General features: G+C 37.8%; 2 protein-coding genes and 1 pseudogene across 2 annotated transcripts; 1 reads left to right on the top strand and 2 right to left on the bottom strand.

Annotated features, from left to right (window-relative positions):
• Window positions 1–12,320: 12,320 nt before the first annotated feature.
• On the bottom strand, window positions 12,321–13,082 carry LOC145219742 (uncharacterized). Its single transcript, XM_080087062.1, has one exon. The coding sequence runs from the start codon at window positions 13,080–13,082 to the stop codon at window positions 12,321–12,323; it is 762 nt and encodes a 253-aa protein (XP_079943188.1).
• Window positions 13,083–13,110: 28 nt separating this feature from the next.
• On the bottom strand, window positions 13,111–14,171 carry LOC145219115 (uncharacterized). The gene is made up of 5 exons (XM_080086497.1): window positions 14,099–14,171; window positions 13,903–14,037; window positions 13,724–13,836; window positions 13,449–13,663; window positions 13,111–13,376 (listed from the first exon to the last, which is right to left on the bottom strand). The coding sequence occupies exons 3-5, from the start codon at window positions 13,751–13,753 to the stop codon at window positions 13,220–13,222; spliced, it is 402 nt and encodes a 133-aa protein (XP_079942623.1). The 5' UTR covers window positions 13,754–13,836; window positions 13,903–14,037; window positions 14,099–14,171; the 3' UTR covers window positions 13,111–13,219.
• Window positions 14,172–17,073: 2,902 nt separating this feature from the next.
• Window positions 17,074–18,945, top strand: LOC145218575 (uncharacterized; annotated as a pseudogene).
• The last annotated feature ends 415 nt before the right edge of the window (window positions 18,946–19,360 follow it).

The following is a 19,360-nucleotide window of genomic DNA, read 5'->3' as shown; positions in this document are numbered from 1 at the left end:
TCGTCATATAATCGCAAACTTTGCGACCTTCAAATCACAATTTTTGTAAACAAACTCCTTTCTCTCTATGCGTTATTTTTGCGCGTTCCTTTTTTACCTATACGTTAATGTTTTTTTTGTTTTTTTTTAATTATTCTCTTTTTGCTATTCTTTTTTTTTAATATTGATAATTTGCTCCCTCGAGAGATGATAACATCTTCTCCCATAGGAAGGAGACGACAGATACTTTGCGATCGGTTGGTCGTCACTGGTTAAGGCGGGGTGGGGCCTTCACATACCAGAAAAAACATCTTTCAGACATATCCAATGTTTCTAAGTTTGTTTCAAGTCTTTAAACTAACACACTTAATGTTGAATCTCCGATGCAATAAATAAAGTGTATTAATTTATTTACAGACATGTGGGGGTGTAGGACGAAGATCTGTTGACAACATGGACAAAACCAACAACTTTCTGCAGGACCTGTGCACATCTTACAAACTAACAAGTACTTGCTTGTCCAAGGTAACAACACAATAAATGAAGTGCCTTTTATACTTCTTGTCAAATATTTTAATGTGCTACTTCCAAAACAAGCGAGCATCATTTTCATTGAATACGCAAGTAAAAACACTGAAATGATAAACGTCACTTATAAAAATGATAAACGTTTGCCTCTTTTTAGCTCAACTTGTGTTGTATGTATATTGTATCAGCACCTATATGCCGCTTAATTCAGTTTTACTCTTATTATCGGTCTAGCATGCGATAATATTTATGTACAGTATTGTTTAAACTTGACCAACATGGAGGCTTAGTTAAGTGTATTTACCAACCATAAGGTTGAATTGAAGGGAGGTTTCAGTAATAAATATGCTCTCGCACAAATGTGTATATCTAAGTTAAACATTTTTTATTGCAGACACTCCAGGAGACCGAGATGAAGCAAATAAGGTAGCTGACAACATCTTCCACCTTGTGATGTTTGTTCTTCTGGTTGCTGTAATTATCGGAGCTGGTTACCTTGTATGGAGCAAAATTGCCCTAAACCCAACATCTAAACAGATCCGTCTGTAGATTGAAGTTTATACGTTTACTCAAGATTGTTATGTGTTTGGATCGTAAAGCTTGCCGTTGGAAAATTGTATTGGGTAAAACGTACATTGTTTGACGTACAAATATCATAATTAATCAACAATCACGTAATGTACGTTTTGTGAGTGAAACTTCAATTGTGCAACAGAATCATATCTAACCGATGGTAGTTAAGTGTTGTTTTCTATGTCCATGAGCCATATTTTATCCAGGAATTTAGGAAAATTAGTAGTGCTAACCTTAACAAAATGAAGGAAAGTATAATTTAACAGCTTTGGACAGTCTTGACTGGTCAACCCAACTTTTCTAACGGTTGCAGTTTTCTTTACAGTGCGCCAAACTCACTACATTTTGTGCTACGGTTTCACATAACCACTTTTAATAAGGAGTAGCTGTAACCAGGGCTGCCAAAGCTTGGGTTTTCACTTGACGTCTTGGGTTCTTGGGTTTTATTTTGAAAATTATAGCAATTCTTGGGTTTTGAGTCTTATTGATGAAATAGATATATGTAAGAACTATTTTAACGAGAAAAGTTTTTCGGGTAGCTGCACTGTTTGGGCCCTTTTATCATCTCTTTTATTTTCTCTCTATTCTAGACCTTAATTCTTTCTAGATAAGTATACAGTGAAAGCAATCGTTACACTTAAAAATGCAAATAGATCAATGTTCGTTAAACATAAAAACTGCGAACTATCAAAGAAGTTTTAAAGCTTATAAATATACTGTAGACATTACTAATTTTATGAAAAAGAAAACAGATGATGATCATCAAACAGCCAAGAGTGAACTGGCGATTGCTGCATATTTTATTGAACATAATATTCGCTTTGCTTGCATTGACCATTTCCTGTTTGTAAAGTTGCATTTCCGGACTGTAAATTGTCAAATATCTGTCAATGAAACGAGTAAATTTCCTAATTAATTGCATTTCTAACCACATTTTGCATTCTTGGGCTTTCATTTAAATTATTGGGTTATTTTGCTGTGAGTCTTGGGTTTTGTTGAAATTCTCATTGGCAGCCCTGGCTGTAACGCGTTTATTCATTACCCACGAGTTGTGTCCACAATTTTGCTTTAAGTAACGTTTCGTCGCTGCACAGCAATTTCCCGCTTAGCGTTTGAAAGTCGCTGCAACAGTTCGGCGTATTGCTATTCAGAAAATATTTAAAATTGTGGTTATGGCTTATTTTCAGTGCCGGATTAACCATTAAGCAAAGTAGGCACGTGCCTACAGGCAAGTCAAAAATCCAGGCCACTTTAAAATCATTAGAAATTTAGTAATGTTTTCAAAATAATTATTTTGTGTGTTGAAATCGCAAAAAAAGTTGTAATTTAGTTAGGCATATGACCAAGGTTTTGCACGGTAGGCTACCCTGAGTTATAGTTCCAACAACGATCTTTGTGACAATGATTTGGCAACACTGATAATTCTATTTTTTTAGTTGGCAACCCTGATTTTCGGGCCACTTATAAAATGTGCCTACAGGCCAGCAGACCCTTAATCCGGCACTGCTTATTTTCACTAACCATTTCACTATTTCGTTTTTTTTGAGAAAAGCCAAAACAAGCTATTATCGTTATCACCAATCCTCTTGCGCTTCTTCTAAATCAAACGGTCGTGTGTGTTACTATGCTGAACAGCAGTCACAGCAAAGTTGCTATGATACAGATAAAATCAAAGAGTCCTCGAGACCCCCTCAAACGTGTTTGGCGACCTAAATATGATTAGATTAAGATTTAGATTAAACAAACAGTTTTCAAAGATTTTGGAGAATATGGGAATATCGGGTCCGGGATGTCTGTATATAACTCCAACAACTGCAGTTTTTGTGTGGAGTAGCTGCAACTTAATCCATAGGTTTTCACATCTAGGCATGTCGAAATGGTAATGTGTGGAAACTTGGTATTGTAGAGTGCTTTTTATATACATTCCAGCACCTCCTGCATTGGTTGGTGAGTCAGTGTGTACAAAATTATATCCGTTCAATGATATGTTGGTTACAGTATTCACACGCAATTTGGTTTCTGTTATGAGGTTCTGCATTAGTGGTATGCAGAAATTCTTCTAGTATGTATAAGTTGTGCACTAGACTTCTTATGCGATGCTTCATTGATTTTGACAGTTTGTCAAGATGTTTCATCTTAGATCTTGACCTTGTGTTGGTGTGTGCAGTTGTCTATAACAAATGCTTGCGTTACTTTCAGACCGGGGCAAGTTTACCCCCTGCCAAAAAGACGATAACGTTCACCACCTGTGTAGGTTTCAGAATTGTCTCCAATATCTGAAGAAAGTCAAGGTTTTGGAGGACACAGACCAACAACAGGATACATCCCACCTCAGCCATCACTCCCGCCATGTATGGGTTGCCCAAGGTACACAAACCTAGTTAACCAATGAGGCCCATTTTGGCATCGTGTGGCAGTTTCACAGTTTTACAACAACTACCTTGCGTTGTTGACTCTTAAAAGTAAAAAAAGTCTATTCATGTTTTTTTTTGCTGTTATTCTTGGTCGTGCAAAACTTGTTTACAATCTGCTGACTGACTCCGATTTGTCCTTAATATATTTGCGACAAACGATCATCAAATCTTGGGCATATGTAACTCAGAACTTAATCTGAGTTACAACAAGTTTTGAGACACCAGAGGGAAATGCGGGATTTTTGCGACTGGTTTGAAAGTTTTATGAGAAAATCAAACACCTCGAAACGCCGGTAAGAGTTTTTAATGACAATATAAACCAGGAAGTAAATAAAGTTAAAGTAACAAATTAATGCTACAACTACGTCACGTGACACTTCAAACATAGAAATCAGTCTTGCCAGTTTAATTTTTACAATAAATAATCTTGCTCAGATTACAAAAACGAAAACATGAGGCCAAATGTTTTTCTTTGCATAGTATTGAATTTAAATAACAAATATTAGTCATCTATTTTGCAGTCAAACAATTTAACTGCCATAGATACTTTTAAATGTTTTGTCAACGAAGAAATAATGAATATAAACTAACTCGTAAATGTAGCCACGCAAAATAGGTTCCGAAATAAAGAAAATAAATGAAACATTGTTGCATAACGACACATCAAAGCGCAATTTTCAGTTTTCGTACTGTCGCCTGATTGTCGAAAAATACAAAAAATGGGAACATTCTTGGGTATGCTTTTGTGGATTGGATAGAGGGGAGACGATCTTATTATGAAACCACATTTCTTGGAAAATGAGCCGCAATCGGTTTGAATAACTGCTTCCATTCTCCCAACAATGAGGAAATACGACAGAAACTAAGGAAGATACGGCTCATCTTAGATCTGCTTAGACATTTTAAATCTATTTATACTCCAGGAAGTGATGTTGTTGTTGAGTAAACCTTAATTCCATGGCGCGATCATTCAGCGTACTTCGTCGTCTCAAGACTTAAGTTCGTTCAAGCAAACGCAGAAACGCCTCAACAATCTTGCCATTATGGCAGAAGCCACAGAATCATTAAATTTAGGAAGCGGTAAACGAGTTTGTGTCGCGCAAAATTTGACGTGGAGATATTCACGGTAGCAGAATCGCTTGGTATGTTTGAAAAACAAATTTTAGTATTTATTCATTTTGTTTTTGTATTTTCAGACCAGAATGAGGGAGTTACTAATTTCCAGTTTGTTGAAAACGTGTAGAATTTCTTTTGTTTTACCAGGAACTGGAGTTGGGGAACCGTTCTGCGGTAAGTTACTATTTCTTTGTTGTATATGTGTTAAATTTCTCCTTTTAATTTGAAGAAATACATCACTATTATCAATCCCCTTGTTGTGCTTTTTTCACATTTCAATATTATGTTAGTCTGTATCTGTTTGTTTGTTATTTTCAGACCAGCGACTGGAGTTAAATTCAGTCGAATGTGAATGGGAATATTTGTATTGTGTATATATGAGCAAGTCGCGCTGTCGCCAGAAAATGATGACGGACTTAAAGATTTCGCTGCCCTGCTTAGAAAGTATGAACAGACTTATGGCTATATATGCGATGTGTGTGGAAACATGTAAGTTTTCTTAACAAAATTGTTTGTTTTCTTTAGTGTGACGATTGATGACAAAGACCACCATTACATAGGTACATTGCGGTTCTCCTCCAATAGTTCAGATATTCCTTCAACAGGCTATTTTCGGTTCTAATCTCCGTCATATCGGTCTGGGACGACGAATCACCGCTGGAGTTCGCCGCCGACTGCTCGTCACCGACCCGACCCTGCATCCCCAAATGGATTGATCGCGACACTGTGGAATGACATCCGTTCCCACCATCGCATTGGTAGCGTGAAGGATACGTTTAATTACCGGCTGCCAATAAACAACGACGCATAATAGTATAAGCCGACGATATTTTGGGTGCGTGGCCAGGAGCAGTTAAAATCAACGCAAGGTTTGGCTTTATCCTACGGACAATAATTGTAATGTTCTCGACTTGCTGGTGCTTGTGCGGAGCCTGACCGAACTTTTAATCTTAATTTGCACAAAAATTATTTCAGCCTTATAACAAATCGTCCCGAATTTCTTGAGGTTTTATCCATTTCGCGCAACATACGAATTTGAGTCTTATTTCAATGATAAGAATCTCCACCCAAACACGAAAAAACAGCTGGAGAGCAGAGCACCTTCCTTTAAGCGTCTCTGTTTGCTCTAACATCCCAGGTTTTACATCCCTTAAGTGTTTTGTTACGACGGGTGACCCACGCACTGCGATTGAAAATTTTTTCTGTACATTCAAACTGCTGCCACTGCAACTATGACGCCTCCATTGTTAAGAGACTTGATGTGCTCTCAGAGCAAGCATATCAACGTGAATAGTGTGATGACGTTGCCAAGCACCGAATCGCCGTACTAAAGCGTGACCTTAAACAATTCCTGTTAGTCCTTTCTGTAATCAGTTTCAGTTGTGAGAAGTACGACAACATGACCAAACGATGGTTTATCTCGCCGGCTTTAGTGAATATGTGGGAAATTACCTTTATCTTTGAAAGGAATAAGAACTTCATGTGCATTCAAACCCCTGTTTTAGATTTTTTGACATGTGTAAGTATCTGGGCCCGAATAATTCTTATGTCACATTTGTAAAAGGTTTTGACAGTTCCACGCAAAAGTTTTTTTCCTATTAATATACGGACAACCTGGCGAAACTTAATGAAACAAACCTCCCCCCAATTTCAGCCTGGGGATCACGCTGCGTTACCTAATGAAAGCGCAGTCCCAGGTTTCATTTTTCCTTGTTCAGGCACCGCCCCTCAATCACTTCACCACCTGATTCTGGATAATATTGTTGAAGGCCCTTTGATTGCGTTTTCATGCTCTATGGCCAAGGCGGCAACTTATGCAAGTCTGTTGTAGGCTTTGATGCAAACGGTTTGTATTTAGCAGCGATTTCTGAAGCGATGCCAATGTCGAATTTCATCGTGTCATTGACCCACTTGTTCGACACAGATGCTTCCATGCAATTCTGGCACATGGCAAGGTCTTGGTAGGACTGGCGGCTAAGCGCGACGGTGTTTTTATTCAGAATCAATTTAATCAGGGTGAGGTTAGTTTGCAGGCAGCGTAATCTTCCAGTTGACGAGTTCTGTCGGAAGACTAACACCGTGTACCAGTTCCACGATTGTAGCGAATGTCCTGCTCAACTTCGCTTTTGAAATCCTAAGAAGACCGCTAAGCGAGAGAAAACAGCCTAAATTCAACCACTGGGTTATGTGGTGGTGGAAAAGTAAATGGTTAGCTTACCGTAGGTAGTAAATGGTTAGCTCACCGTAGGTCATTCGATGACGACCTTGAATTGCCACCTTCCTTAGCACAGAGCAGCACGAGCAACATCACCGTTTCTAAGGTTTTGCCACAGAACGTGTTGCTCACCACAGAGGGCGAACAGTATGTTACACATTTAATTCAAACTTATCAGAAAAATAAGAATCCCAATTGGCTTGTAACACAATACACAAAAGTTTGTTGTCAATCGAAAACGTTTTTTAAAGATACTGATATGGCTACTGCATCTGAATATGTGTTGCAAATTATTAATACCATCATAGAACCTCCTACTAAAGAGCAAGTTTGTTCAATAGGTAGTATCAATGCTCTCGAAAATGAAACTATTGAATATCTGGGTGGTTTTGTTGTAAAAAAGGCACTTACAAAATTCAACAATCATAAAAATATTGTTGAACTATTATGTCGTGACTCTCCCCAAGGAACCTTAATAGCATTGATGGAATTTGTACCTGGCTCAAGTTCTTTAAAATGTCCTTCGGAGTTATTACTATACTTGCTTCAAAAAATATATCTCAATTTAACAAAAGAAGGTAGCAAGGACAACTGTTATTGATTTTAGTTATGTACTTAATTCAAGTTATGACGATCCTACATTTTTAAATCTTAAAGATCAACTAACTGAAATCTGCAAAGATGAAACTGTTGTAGAAACTGTACTAACATACATTGTAAAATTGTTTATACGTGTACTTTCGCATGCATTTGCAAAAAAAATGTTTTTACAAATCTTCACAAAATCAAACAAACAATCTTCAGGGTTGCGTGGAGATCTAAAAAAATGTGAATAATTTTAAATTTTACAGCTGTATTGATTGTTTGATACCCCTGTATATTATATTTTTCCCCGCTTCTGTAGTGGTTCGTCACACACTGATGTCCACGCATTGTTAGTTCCACTTGCTGTTGTGTTTCCCCCTTTCAACTTTTTAATTATTTTTCTCTGAGTGATATGTTGAATGCCATATGCCACTTGTGAAATATCAGGATTTTGTGCCCTAATTCCAAGCTGCAGCTATACATAAAAAAATGCAATTAAAATTGTTTACTGTGTTTCAGACTAAATGGTGTGGCTATATTGATGTTAAATCATTACGGATACTCACAAGATTGCCAAAAAATGCCTCTAAAATGTCTTGTGTAAAAGATTGGAGACATATATATTGCAATATTTTGTCATTCAACAAGTCATTGGCCAAAGCTATCATATTAGAAGTAGTGAAAATCAGTCCATCCAAAGTAGGGCGAGCAAGTAACCGCTTATTTTCACCAATATGTTTTTTTTCGACATCCATCTGTTAAATTTTTAAATTGTTAGAAATGAGCAAATACAATTTGATTGACCAATATACCTTCCATGCTTTGAGGGTGGCAATAAACTCATCTCTCAGCCACTGCAACCTTTTATCACCAACATTCCGAATTGGATTTTTTGTTCCACAATTGACAATATCAAACCATCTAGCAAAAATAAATGTGATTGTCAATGTGCTCATATTAGCAGTGTGCTCACACTGATTAGCACAAACTTTGAAAAGAGCAGAACAAACTTAGATGTGCCATTAGCTCCTTCAATTGTTGACAGGCATCGCACAACTTTCCAGCTAAGGACATCCTTTGCCAAACCAACTTTCATCTGCAAATAAATGTGTTACTACACAAATGTATTGTACATGCTTTGTTTTAAGCTACAAATGGGACCTGTCTGACCTTGCTGTATGGGTTTAGTTTAACATGTGCATCAGTTAACCTTGTTTGTGACAAAAATGCTGATTCCCTGTCTTGCTTATAAACTTGTAAAATATGAGTCCATAAAACATCATCCCCTAACATATTCATGTATTTGGTTCCTCCAGGCTTGGAGCTGTATAAGGAGTTTCGAACTGTCTGCAAACATGAAACAATATTTTGTTTTCAAATTCAATATTAACAACCAAGATATAAATGCATTACCTTCAATAAATGTGATGGGTCAGATAACAAGTATATTGGCTTTTCAGGAGAGTACGGGTTTGGTGCACAAAGATTTTTGGACTCTGTAAGATTCTGGGAACCACTTAAAATTTTAAAAAGTTGACGATTAGTTGAGAGCCCATCAGCCACTAAAGCATCGTTCACATTCTTTCAATGCCATCCAGAATTTCAAAGCAAGTTGATATGCAGGAGTCATCATGGTCGGATACCATGATAATGGCAGTGATATCTCCCGTTTAATTGTTCGCAAATAAAGCACTGTTCAAAAGATTATTATTTAAAAATAAATTAAAATTATGAACAAATTATAAATGAACAGAAAAATGCATACCAAGTATATTCAATTCAATTATTTACGTGATGACACTACGTAGGATCAGCTTGAACCACAAGTGGTTATACAGGAGCTGACCCTGAACAATTCAAGGGTTGCAAGACAACTGATAAGCTATATTGAACAACAACAAAAAATAAACATGCATGTATGTTGTGAAAGTGTTGTAGTAAATAATAAAACAAAGACAGGTAAACAAATATGTTATGAATAGATCATTACATTATTTCTATGAAACAGATGTAAACAGTGTTTTATAATGAAACGGTGTGAAAATAGTAACAATGACACGCTTCAGGAAAATTATTCACTGAGGCAATCGACGCTTATTTTGGCAATCAATTACCGAGTTGGTCGTGAGGGGATGTTTGCAAAGAAGCACGTGGTACTGCGACAACAAACAAAAACAAGACAGGGTTTGAACTTTATGTGTATTCTTGCAGAAGGAACGTTTTGACAGCACGCTTAAATTGTGGCAGGCTGAGTTGTTTTATATGATCAGGTATATGGTCCCAAGCCTTAATGCACGCGTATTTTAGCGTTTGTTGGGCACGTGTTGATAACACACGTGGAAAGTGGTACTGCATTCTGTTAGAGCGCCTTGTTTCATGGTCATGTACGTTTGACGTTTGGTTGAAAATAACCATTAAATGTTGCAGGTAACAAATTGTTTTTAAACAAGGAAACGAACTTAATTAATTCTAACTGGTGCATTTCACGTATCTTTAGAATGTTTGTTTGTATAGTTTATCGGTTGATGTACGAAAAGGACTGTTTGTAATATATTTTAACACCCGGTTTTGAAGAATTACTATTGGCTGCAGATGCGTCTTATTTGCAAACCCCCAGGAAAGAAGGCCATACAATAAAATTGGATGAACTAAAGAATGGTACACTGTTTTTAAGATGTTCTTTGGGACGTAGTAACGCAATTTTCCTATTATTCCAATGGCTTTTGCTAATTTGGCACAAATGTATTTGATATGGCTATGCCAGGATAGTTTATTGTCTATAATTATTCCGAGATACTTGATTGTTGTGGTTTCATCTATTATCTGATTATTGACTTGTAACTGGAATGCTTGTCCTTTTGTGAGGTGTGAGATGCTGTTTGAAAAAATCATGTACTTTGTTTTCCCGTAATTAAGAAGTGTATTGTTTTCTATCAGCCAGGTAACTTTTGAAAAATTCAAGTGTGCTGCCCCGAAATCCATAAAATTCTAGTTTTTGAAGGATGGTGTGATCAATTGTGTCAAAAGCTTTTGCGAGGTCAAGGAAAATTGTACATATATGAAAATGATTGTCAAGGGCTGTAACAATTGATTCATGGATTTCAGTAATGGTCAAGTTTGTGGAATGCAGTGTGCGAAAACCATTTTGAAATTTCGTGAGTATGTTGTATTTGTCTAAATATGATATCATCCTGTTGTACAAAATTTTTTCAAATATTTTTGAAACTACAGATAGTAAGGAGATTGGCCTATAGTTGCATACATCATCAGCATTTCCACCCTTCAAGAGAGGAATAACTTTTGCTAATTTCAGGCAGTTGTGATAGGTGCTAGACGCAATGCACTCATTGAACAGTCTACACAGCAATGGTGTGAGAGCGGGGGCAGCCAGTTTAACCATTTTCGGAGGTAAGTCATATGGTCCTGGTGCCTTTTTTGCATTGAGGCTAATAATGGTGTTGAACACCTCATTATCTTCAATGTCAAAGAAAACAAATGAACTTTTATTGGAGTTTGTAAGATAGCTGAGTGGCGAGGTTGTGGTAGGTATGATCTTTGATGCCATATCTTTGCCAACATTTGAAAAGTATGAATTAAATTTATTAGCTATATCTGTTGAATTTGTTAGAGGTGTTTGTGCATCTGCCAGGTGAACTATTGGATTGTGTTGATCATGTGATTTGTTGCAAATGATTTGATTAATAGCCTTCCATGTTTTACGAGGTGTTGTGTTATTTAAAAAGAGACTTTTATGGTAATTTGATTTTGCTGTTCTAATTATTTTTTTTAATTGTTTTGTGTATTGTAGGTATGTTGCTGTGATCTCATTGTTGTTAATGCACTTCCTGTACATTTTGTTCTTTTTCCTTATTGCTGTAAGGATGCCTTTGCTCATCCAAGGTTTGTGAACTCTTTTTTGATTATAAAGAATTGTACGAGGAGCATGTTGATTTATGATACTTTGCAATTTTAGTATAACCATGTGAAATTTATTATGAATGTCATCGTAGCTTCTTAAACTATTTGTAATACCATCAATATCTGCAAAATATTTTTCAATGTCCAACTTTCTTACGTCTCTAATCATGTGTTTGCCAGTAGTTTTTGTTGGATGTAGTTTCTTTATTATTACAAATGTCGGAAGGTGATCAGAAATGTCAAATTGGATTAAACCTGGATAAACTATGTTGGAGTTATCATTGGTGTATATATGGTCAAGTGCTGAAGATTTTGAGAATTTCATGAAACGTGAAGGTATTGTTATTAAAGACTTGCAATTGAGGCTTTCAGTCATATGTATGTAATTATTTACATTGCTGCATGTATCAATTAGGTTAATGTTGAAATCTCCAGTTATATAATATGGTACATTTTTCTTACTAAGACTAAACAAACATTTTTCGAATTCAACTGCAAATGAAGTGATATCATAGCTGGGATGTCTATAAACAACCCCAATGACTATGGATTTGTTTTGGTGAAGCTGCAGTTGTATCCAAATGTTTTCACACTTTGGTAGTTCAAGGTTGTAGGTGTAAAGCATGTTGAATGAAAATATTTTGCTTATATATATCCCAACCCCACCTGCTTTGGTTACGGAATCTTTTCTAACAAAGTTATATCCATCTAGAGAAATGTTTGTAGCAGTATTTTGATTTAGCCTTGTTTCAGATATGCAGATTATGTGGGGTGGTTTAGAACAAGAATGAATAAACTCCTCTAAAATGGGTAAGTTGTGTGCCAGGCTTCTAACATTTAGATGGGTCAAAATCAGGTCATTGTTGTTAGTGGTTTCAGTGACTTCAGAAAAATGTTGCATATTAAATACTTTTGCTGAATTTAAATTTCCATGAGGGTCATGCATCTTAGACATATATAAAACATAACAAACAAAATACAAGTTGATGTAGTTACATACGTTTCATGGAGTCCAATTCCTTTTGGTTGTTTATTCTGTGAACTTTTTCTCCGTCATCTTTTCTGAGAAATGTTTTTCCATTTCTTGTCCAGATGTATTTAAAGTTGTTTTCCTTTTTAAATTCCAAACATTGTACAAATAATTTTCGGTTTGTTGCAGTTAAACTTTCATTTATATACAGTTTTGCCTCCACAGATTTTGTTTTTCTGTTTTCCTGGTGCAGTTTTCGTCGATTATCATAAATTTCATTAGTAACTCTTCTGGTCAAAAATTTTGCAATGATTGTGGGCCTATTGTTTCCTACTTTCTGCAGTCTGTGTGAAATACTTATATCTTGTTTTTTAATATTAACTCCACTTTTTTTGCACACAGCTATAACAAGATCATCAGTGCTCTCGTCCTTTTCCTGAGGCAATCCTTTAAATTCCAGACATTCTCTTCTGGAGTACTGTTCTAGGTCATTCAAACCCTGTTCTGTTTCTTTTGTTGTTTCAGTCAGCTTTTTTACATTTTCCCGTAACTTTTTGTTCTCTTCCAAAACCTCCTGTACAACTTTCTCATTTTCGTCCATCTTTGCTTTCATTTCTTCATACTTGTGTTCAAAAAATGTTTGGCTTTCTTTTATTCCATTCAGTTCTTTTAGAATTTCGGAAAGTTTTTCCTCGTTTGTTTCTTTGTATATTCTGAATTCACTCAATAAAACATCCAATTTTTTATTGGCAGTGTTTGTTTCCGATTTTCTTAGTTTTTCCATTTCAGAAAAATTAGCCTACGTATATATGAGTAGCCAATGTAGGAATTTTGGTGTTACCATAATCTACAAAACCAAGAAGCCTTCCTTTATGAATAACCAAGTTTTCTTTGACTTTATAAAAATAAACTTAATTATTATCAAATACACGGGTAGTGTGATAAATATCTGGCACCCAACTGACTTTTCATCTCACCCAAAGTTATAAATGCAGGAAGATCTTTTTTGTGAGTTGTAACTCTCTCAATTTCGCATATAGCCAATGGGTTTATGCCAGGTTTTGGTGTAATACAATTTCTGAAACACAAAAGCCTACAATTATTTTAATAGTTACAAATCAAATAAATCAGGTGGTACTAAATGACATACCTATAAGAGCCTAATGTAGTAGCAGAAGGAAGTATCAACACTTTACTTGAGCGCAAATGTTGATATGCAGAAGGAGATCGGCTGTACAGCTCAATACACCATCGTATGATGTCAGGGTGAAACCGATGAAGATTATTTGGCAATCCAGCATTCATGGTTTGATTGTCCATGAATAGCTTCAGCCATGAATTCAATGCTGTTGGATTGTTCCTTTCCTGGTAAAGAAATGTTATTTGAGCAAGTAATATAAAATGTATGCACACAAAATTACCTACCTTTGGAGATGCAATATCATTTTCTGACATTTCAATGAAATTGTTGATTTTGTCAATTAATTTCAATCTATGTAACTCACAATTACTGCATATACTTAAATCTGGAGAATGTACTGCAATAAAAATACATACATAAACATCACAAAATGGTCATGAGTCTCATGACATAAAATATCTACCAATAATGGTGCAGTTATGAGACCGATAAACATTTTCACAAATAAGTTTATTTCCTTTCCACTTAAGATGGGGATGAACATTTGCGGAATCTAATTGATCCACACCTTCACATACTTTTAATTCCTCCACAAAACCTAAAAACACCTCATTATTTATGCAATACATTGTGGTAAAATAAACTATTAAGATACTCACATAAAATTGAATGTATTGTGCTGGTGGTGAAATTACCTACTTGGTCTGGTGAAATATCCCAGCCACTGATTGAAAATGTCTCTATTGATGCCACATATCTCTATTGATGCCAACCCTAGAGTTCATTTGTTTAACACCTGATATCAATATGAACATGACTAAATTCTCACCTAAACTTTGGAATAACTACACCTTCCACTTTGTATTCAAAATAATTTTTTTCCTTATGCATGCAATATATCCATTTTGCTAAAGAAAAAGCCTTGAGTAACCTTGCCTCTAAGATGGGGCTCATTATTTTAAACCATACCTTTCATACTTTCTGAAAGTTTGTTTGCTGCAACTAACAAATCTTCCAAACTTTTGTGGTGCCGAAAAATAAGTGGCTGCCTGGGTGTTGGTGATTTTCTCGCACTCACAATATTCCTTTTTGTTTTGGGCAAATTTCTGCACGGCTTTGCAGCTATTTTTAGAACCGTTCGGGAACCTCTTTTCAGTATGTCACAACTATTGAAATGGTGCTCACAAATAGCAGCCCTGATAAAAACAATTCAAATTTATTAATGCTCATACAAGTTCACAATAAAGCAGATGGAATTAAATAAAATGATCTGCAAAGTTTAAAAAGTACATAAGTGTTAAGCTACATAAGTGTGTTGCAGAAAAATGGGCAAGACAAGAAATAAAAAAGTGGGAAGATAAAAGTATTCACAACAAATCATAAAAACACTTACGATTCCCTGTGAAGCATTCCTTTGATTTGATCGCCCAATCTAACGTCTCGCATTGACAATAGAAAATTTGTTAAATTTTCTCTGTGTTTCTTCTCTTCTGTCTTGGCCAAATCTACTCTTCTTACAGTGAACAGTGTCCTTTTTCCACATTTTTTTGCAGCCCTCTTTGAATAGTTACAGCCAGGAACTGCACAGTGTGTTGGTGGCATGCTTACTGCAAATATTAAGTCCTACGAAAATGTATAACTTATTGATGTGCACGGAAAATAAATAGTCTGACATTTATCACAAACTTTTCCTGACCCAGGAGACTATTCTTTCAGATTTTTTTTGATAAGTATACGCATTATGCATGCATACATATATCTAAATCCACAAAATTGTACAAATTCGCATACTCTAGCTGCAGACGCTGCTTTTTATACGCGCTGCTATAAGGCTTTTAAGAAAAATTGTCCTAGCGTATCGCCGCACTCAAGCGTGACAAATTTGACGTCACAATGGTGTTGGATGACTCCTATTAGAGGACTCTGGTAGAAGTACTATGTTTTAAGCATGCTGTGGTAATTTGATTTGTTGATGGTAGAGGACTGACATAGACTCCCTAGTGTACTAATATATAACGTTTGTTAACCGAAAACAACTGCAAAAACAGGCACCCTAGCAAAGTTAAAACAGTGGGTGATGTAAAGCTGGGACATTAGGTGATTTTAAATTCCAATTGAACTACCAGCGATTTTGCAACACAAAACGTGAACTTTGCAGCGTTTACTCACTACATTTTTATGTTTGACCCAATCGTCATATGTTATGGGATGCCATCACTGTTTTTGCGATATTGACAGACAATCCCATGCTTCCAATCGCTGCCTAACCCCATCCATGACCGTTAAAATTTTGTTGTGTCCGAAAATAGTCCGAAACAATTAGATGCTGGTAAGATTAGATGCCTTCCAGTCTGTTGCGTGACTTCGGCGTAGCGGTTGGCGTCCAACCTGCCAATACTCTCCGCAAGCTACTGAGTCACCCGAAAGATCCAATCAACACCTTTGAACAACGTGGTGTTGTATATTCTATTCCCTGCGCCGAGTGTCCGTTAATATATATCGGGGAGACTGGAAGGTCACTCAACACCCGCCGAAAAGAACATCAACGGGATGTTGCCAACAGCGACGCGAAGAAGTCGGCCCTCTCCAATCACGCGGTTTCACAAGGCCACCGTATTGATTTCAATGCGGCTTCTGTTGTGGCCCGGGAGCCTGACTACAGGAAAAGACTATTCATTGAGTCATGGAATATTCACCAACGGGGCAACACAATGAACATCAAAACAGACGTGATGCTTTCAGCGTGCTCCAGGCACCTGCTTAAAGATTAGAGGCCCAATCATTCGTTATCGCGTGGTGTTTTCGTTGCGTTGTAACGTGCTTGCGTTCCATTCTTTTTTCCTTTGCTTATCGTGCACTGTACTAGTCGCATTCAGTGTTATTTACCCTGATGAAGACGACCTGTATAGGACGTCGAAACGTCGGAATAAAAATTACATTTGCCAGAAGAGCTCTACAAACTTGATATTATGCCTGGCAGCAATAGCTTATATATGGAATTGAAAGGTCTGTATGAACCCGACGTGCTTTCCACCATCCGGAAGTACGTTGACATGAGACACTCGATTGCGAGGCACATGGTACACCTGCATTTCAACCACGGGTGTATCAAGGAAAATATCTTGCCGCGCTCTTTGCACTTTAAATCGCCTGACAATTCTCCAGGTGGAAGGAAAATCATGAGAAAGTGTGGATTTGCGTTTGTAAAGTTACGCACTCAACAGTCTCACCAAAGAATAACGCAATGCAAGGCTCGTTCTGATGAAGTGTTAGCTTCGCTACGTGCAGCTCCGACGCAAGACCAGTTGGAGCGGCTTTTAGACCATACCAACGTAGGAGTTAATACACGTTACAATCGTGCGATGATTGATTGTAAAAGGCGTTTAACATGGCCGAGTTCCATGTGCGACAGACGAAGACCTGCAGTGGGAAGACAGAAGATGCATAACTGGGTCATGAATCTGTCTGATTACCAACCGACGGTTGATGAAACCAAAGTTTTGCAACTAGGTCTTAATTTTGCCACCGCACCACGGGAGGTACCGAAAGAACAAATTATTGCTGCAGTCGAGAAAGGAATTTTGCAGCAACCCGCGCACATCAAAACAATCATTTAAGGCAAACTTGCAAACTGCCTTCGCACTCACAGAATGGAACAAAGCAACCTCAGTAACACCGAGCACCAAGCGATCCGAAGTTTGAGGTCAAATGAAGACATCTCGATCTTACCCGCAGACAAAGGTAACTGTACTGTCATCATGAACCGCCCAGATTACGACAAGGAAATGTCTGACTTATTACTGGATACTTCGACTTACAAGCGTTTAAAGCGTGATCCAACACGTAAGTCGGAACGCGTCCTTAATAAGTTTCTGGGGAAATTGCACACAGAGAGGCAATGCATTTCTGAAGCCGCATGCCATCAACTGCATAGCACGGACGGCTCCGCCCCGCGCATCTACGGCTTACCAAAAATCCACAAGGAAGGCATCCCTCTGCGACCAATTGTTTCGTTTGTTGGTACTCCAACATACAACCTTGCGAAGTACCTAGCGAAAGTTATTTATCCGCTCGTGGGCAATACAGAATGGACCGTTTCGAACTCGTCCAAGTTTGTTCAAGAGATAGCACAGTTGCCGCCCCTGTCCAACGAAAAGGTAATGGTGTCGCATGACGTCGTGTCACTTTTTACAAGTGTTCCTGTGGAATTGGCAAAGAACATCGCGTCATCCAGGATTATAAACGACTATAGACTTAAAGACAGAACACCATGGCCCCCGTTGGATATTGTGGACGGTTTGCGGATTTGCTTGGAGCAATCCTTTTTAACATTCAGGGGAAGCTTTTACCAGAAGGTTCAAGGCACAGCGATGGGTTCCCCAGTCTCTGTGGTTGTCTCGAACATGACAATGGAAGCGCTGGAGGAAAAAGCCTTATCAACATTGGCCTACCCACCAAGATTCTGGCGGGAATATGTTGACGACATTTTTTTGTGTCATTGATAAGAACAAGGTTGAGGCGTTTCTACGGCATCTCAACGAGGCGCAACCAGGCATTCGGTTTACTATGGAACTCCAATCGGTAAACTGTCTTCCATTTTTAGATGTTCAGGTCACAAGAACCGATGACGGTGTCTTGTACTCGAAAGTGTACCACAAGCCAACGAGTACCGACAGGTATCTCAATTTTCGATCTCATCACCCCACATACCAGAAAAAAGGGGTGGATCGTTCCCTAAAAGATCGGGCACGACGCTTGTGCACACATAGCGACGACTGCTAGGCGGAACTGGCAAACGTTCGCAAAGCCTTGAAATATAATGGCTACCCCAATTGGATTCTCCGTGATCGAGCAACTTGTCCCAAACAGGTGACTCATCCAAAAAAGAGGGTTTTGTGACACTTCCGTACATACCGAAACTGACGAATATTCTGCGGCGTATGTTGCGTGAGTTCGGCGTAGCGGTTGGCGTCCAACCTGCCAATACTCTCCGCAAGCTACTGAGCCACCCGAAAGATCCAATCAACACCTTTGAACAACGTGGTGTTGTATATTCTATTCCCTGCGCCGAGTGTCCGTTAATATATATCGGGGAGACTGGAAGGTCACTCAACACCCGCCGAAAAGAACATCAACGGGATGTTGCCAACAGCGACGCGAAGAAGTCGGCCCTCTCCAATCACGCGGTTTCACAAGGCCACCGTATTGATTTCAATGCGGCTTCTGTTGTGGCCCGGGAGCCTGACTACAGGAAAAGACTATTTCTTGAGTCATGGAATATTCACCAACGGGGCAACACAATGAACATCAAAACAGACGTGATGCTTTCAGCGTGCTACAGGCACCTGCTTAAAGATTAGAGGCCCAATCATTCATTATCGCGTGGTGTTTTCGTTGCGTTGTAACGTGCTTGCGTTCCATTCTTTTTTCCTTTGTTTATCGTGCACTGTACTAGTCGCATTCAGTGTTATTTACCCTGATGAAGACGATCTGTATAGGACGTCGAAACGTCGGAATAAAAATTATATTTGGCAGAAGAGCTCTACAAACTTGAATAATGGACATCTTCGTTCCAAAAATAAAATCTTTATGTAGCAAAGGCTTCACTGCATCCAAATATTCCAAAATATTAACGTTTATCATGCTTTAAGGTCACCTAACAGGGTGGTAGCAATTAGTTACCACACTGGCACTTGGAAAAGTCACCACACGGGCTATGCGCACATACGAAATAACTTGTCCTACGTTTTGCTTTATATCCGCAGGAATAATGGACATCTTTGTAGCAAAATAAAAGCTTTATATTTTGTGAAGGCCTCACAGAACTCGGCACATCGCATTCAGAAAATGGAAATTATTTTTCATTCATGAATGAGAACGAAACAAACCAACAAAACAGTGAAACACATAAAAGACTTCGC

This window comes from Phallusia mammillata, chromosome 3 (assembly GCF_965637545.1).
Source record: "Phallusia mammillata chromosome 3, kaPhaMamm4.hap1.1, whole genome shotgun sequence".
Taxonomy (NCBI): Eukaryota; Metazoa; Chordata; class Ascidiacea; order Phlebobranchia; family Ascidiidae; genus Phallusia; species Phallusia mammillata.
Note: the sequence above shows the minus strand (reverse complement) of the source record. Positions and strands in the feature narration are given on the sequence as shown.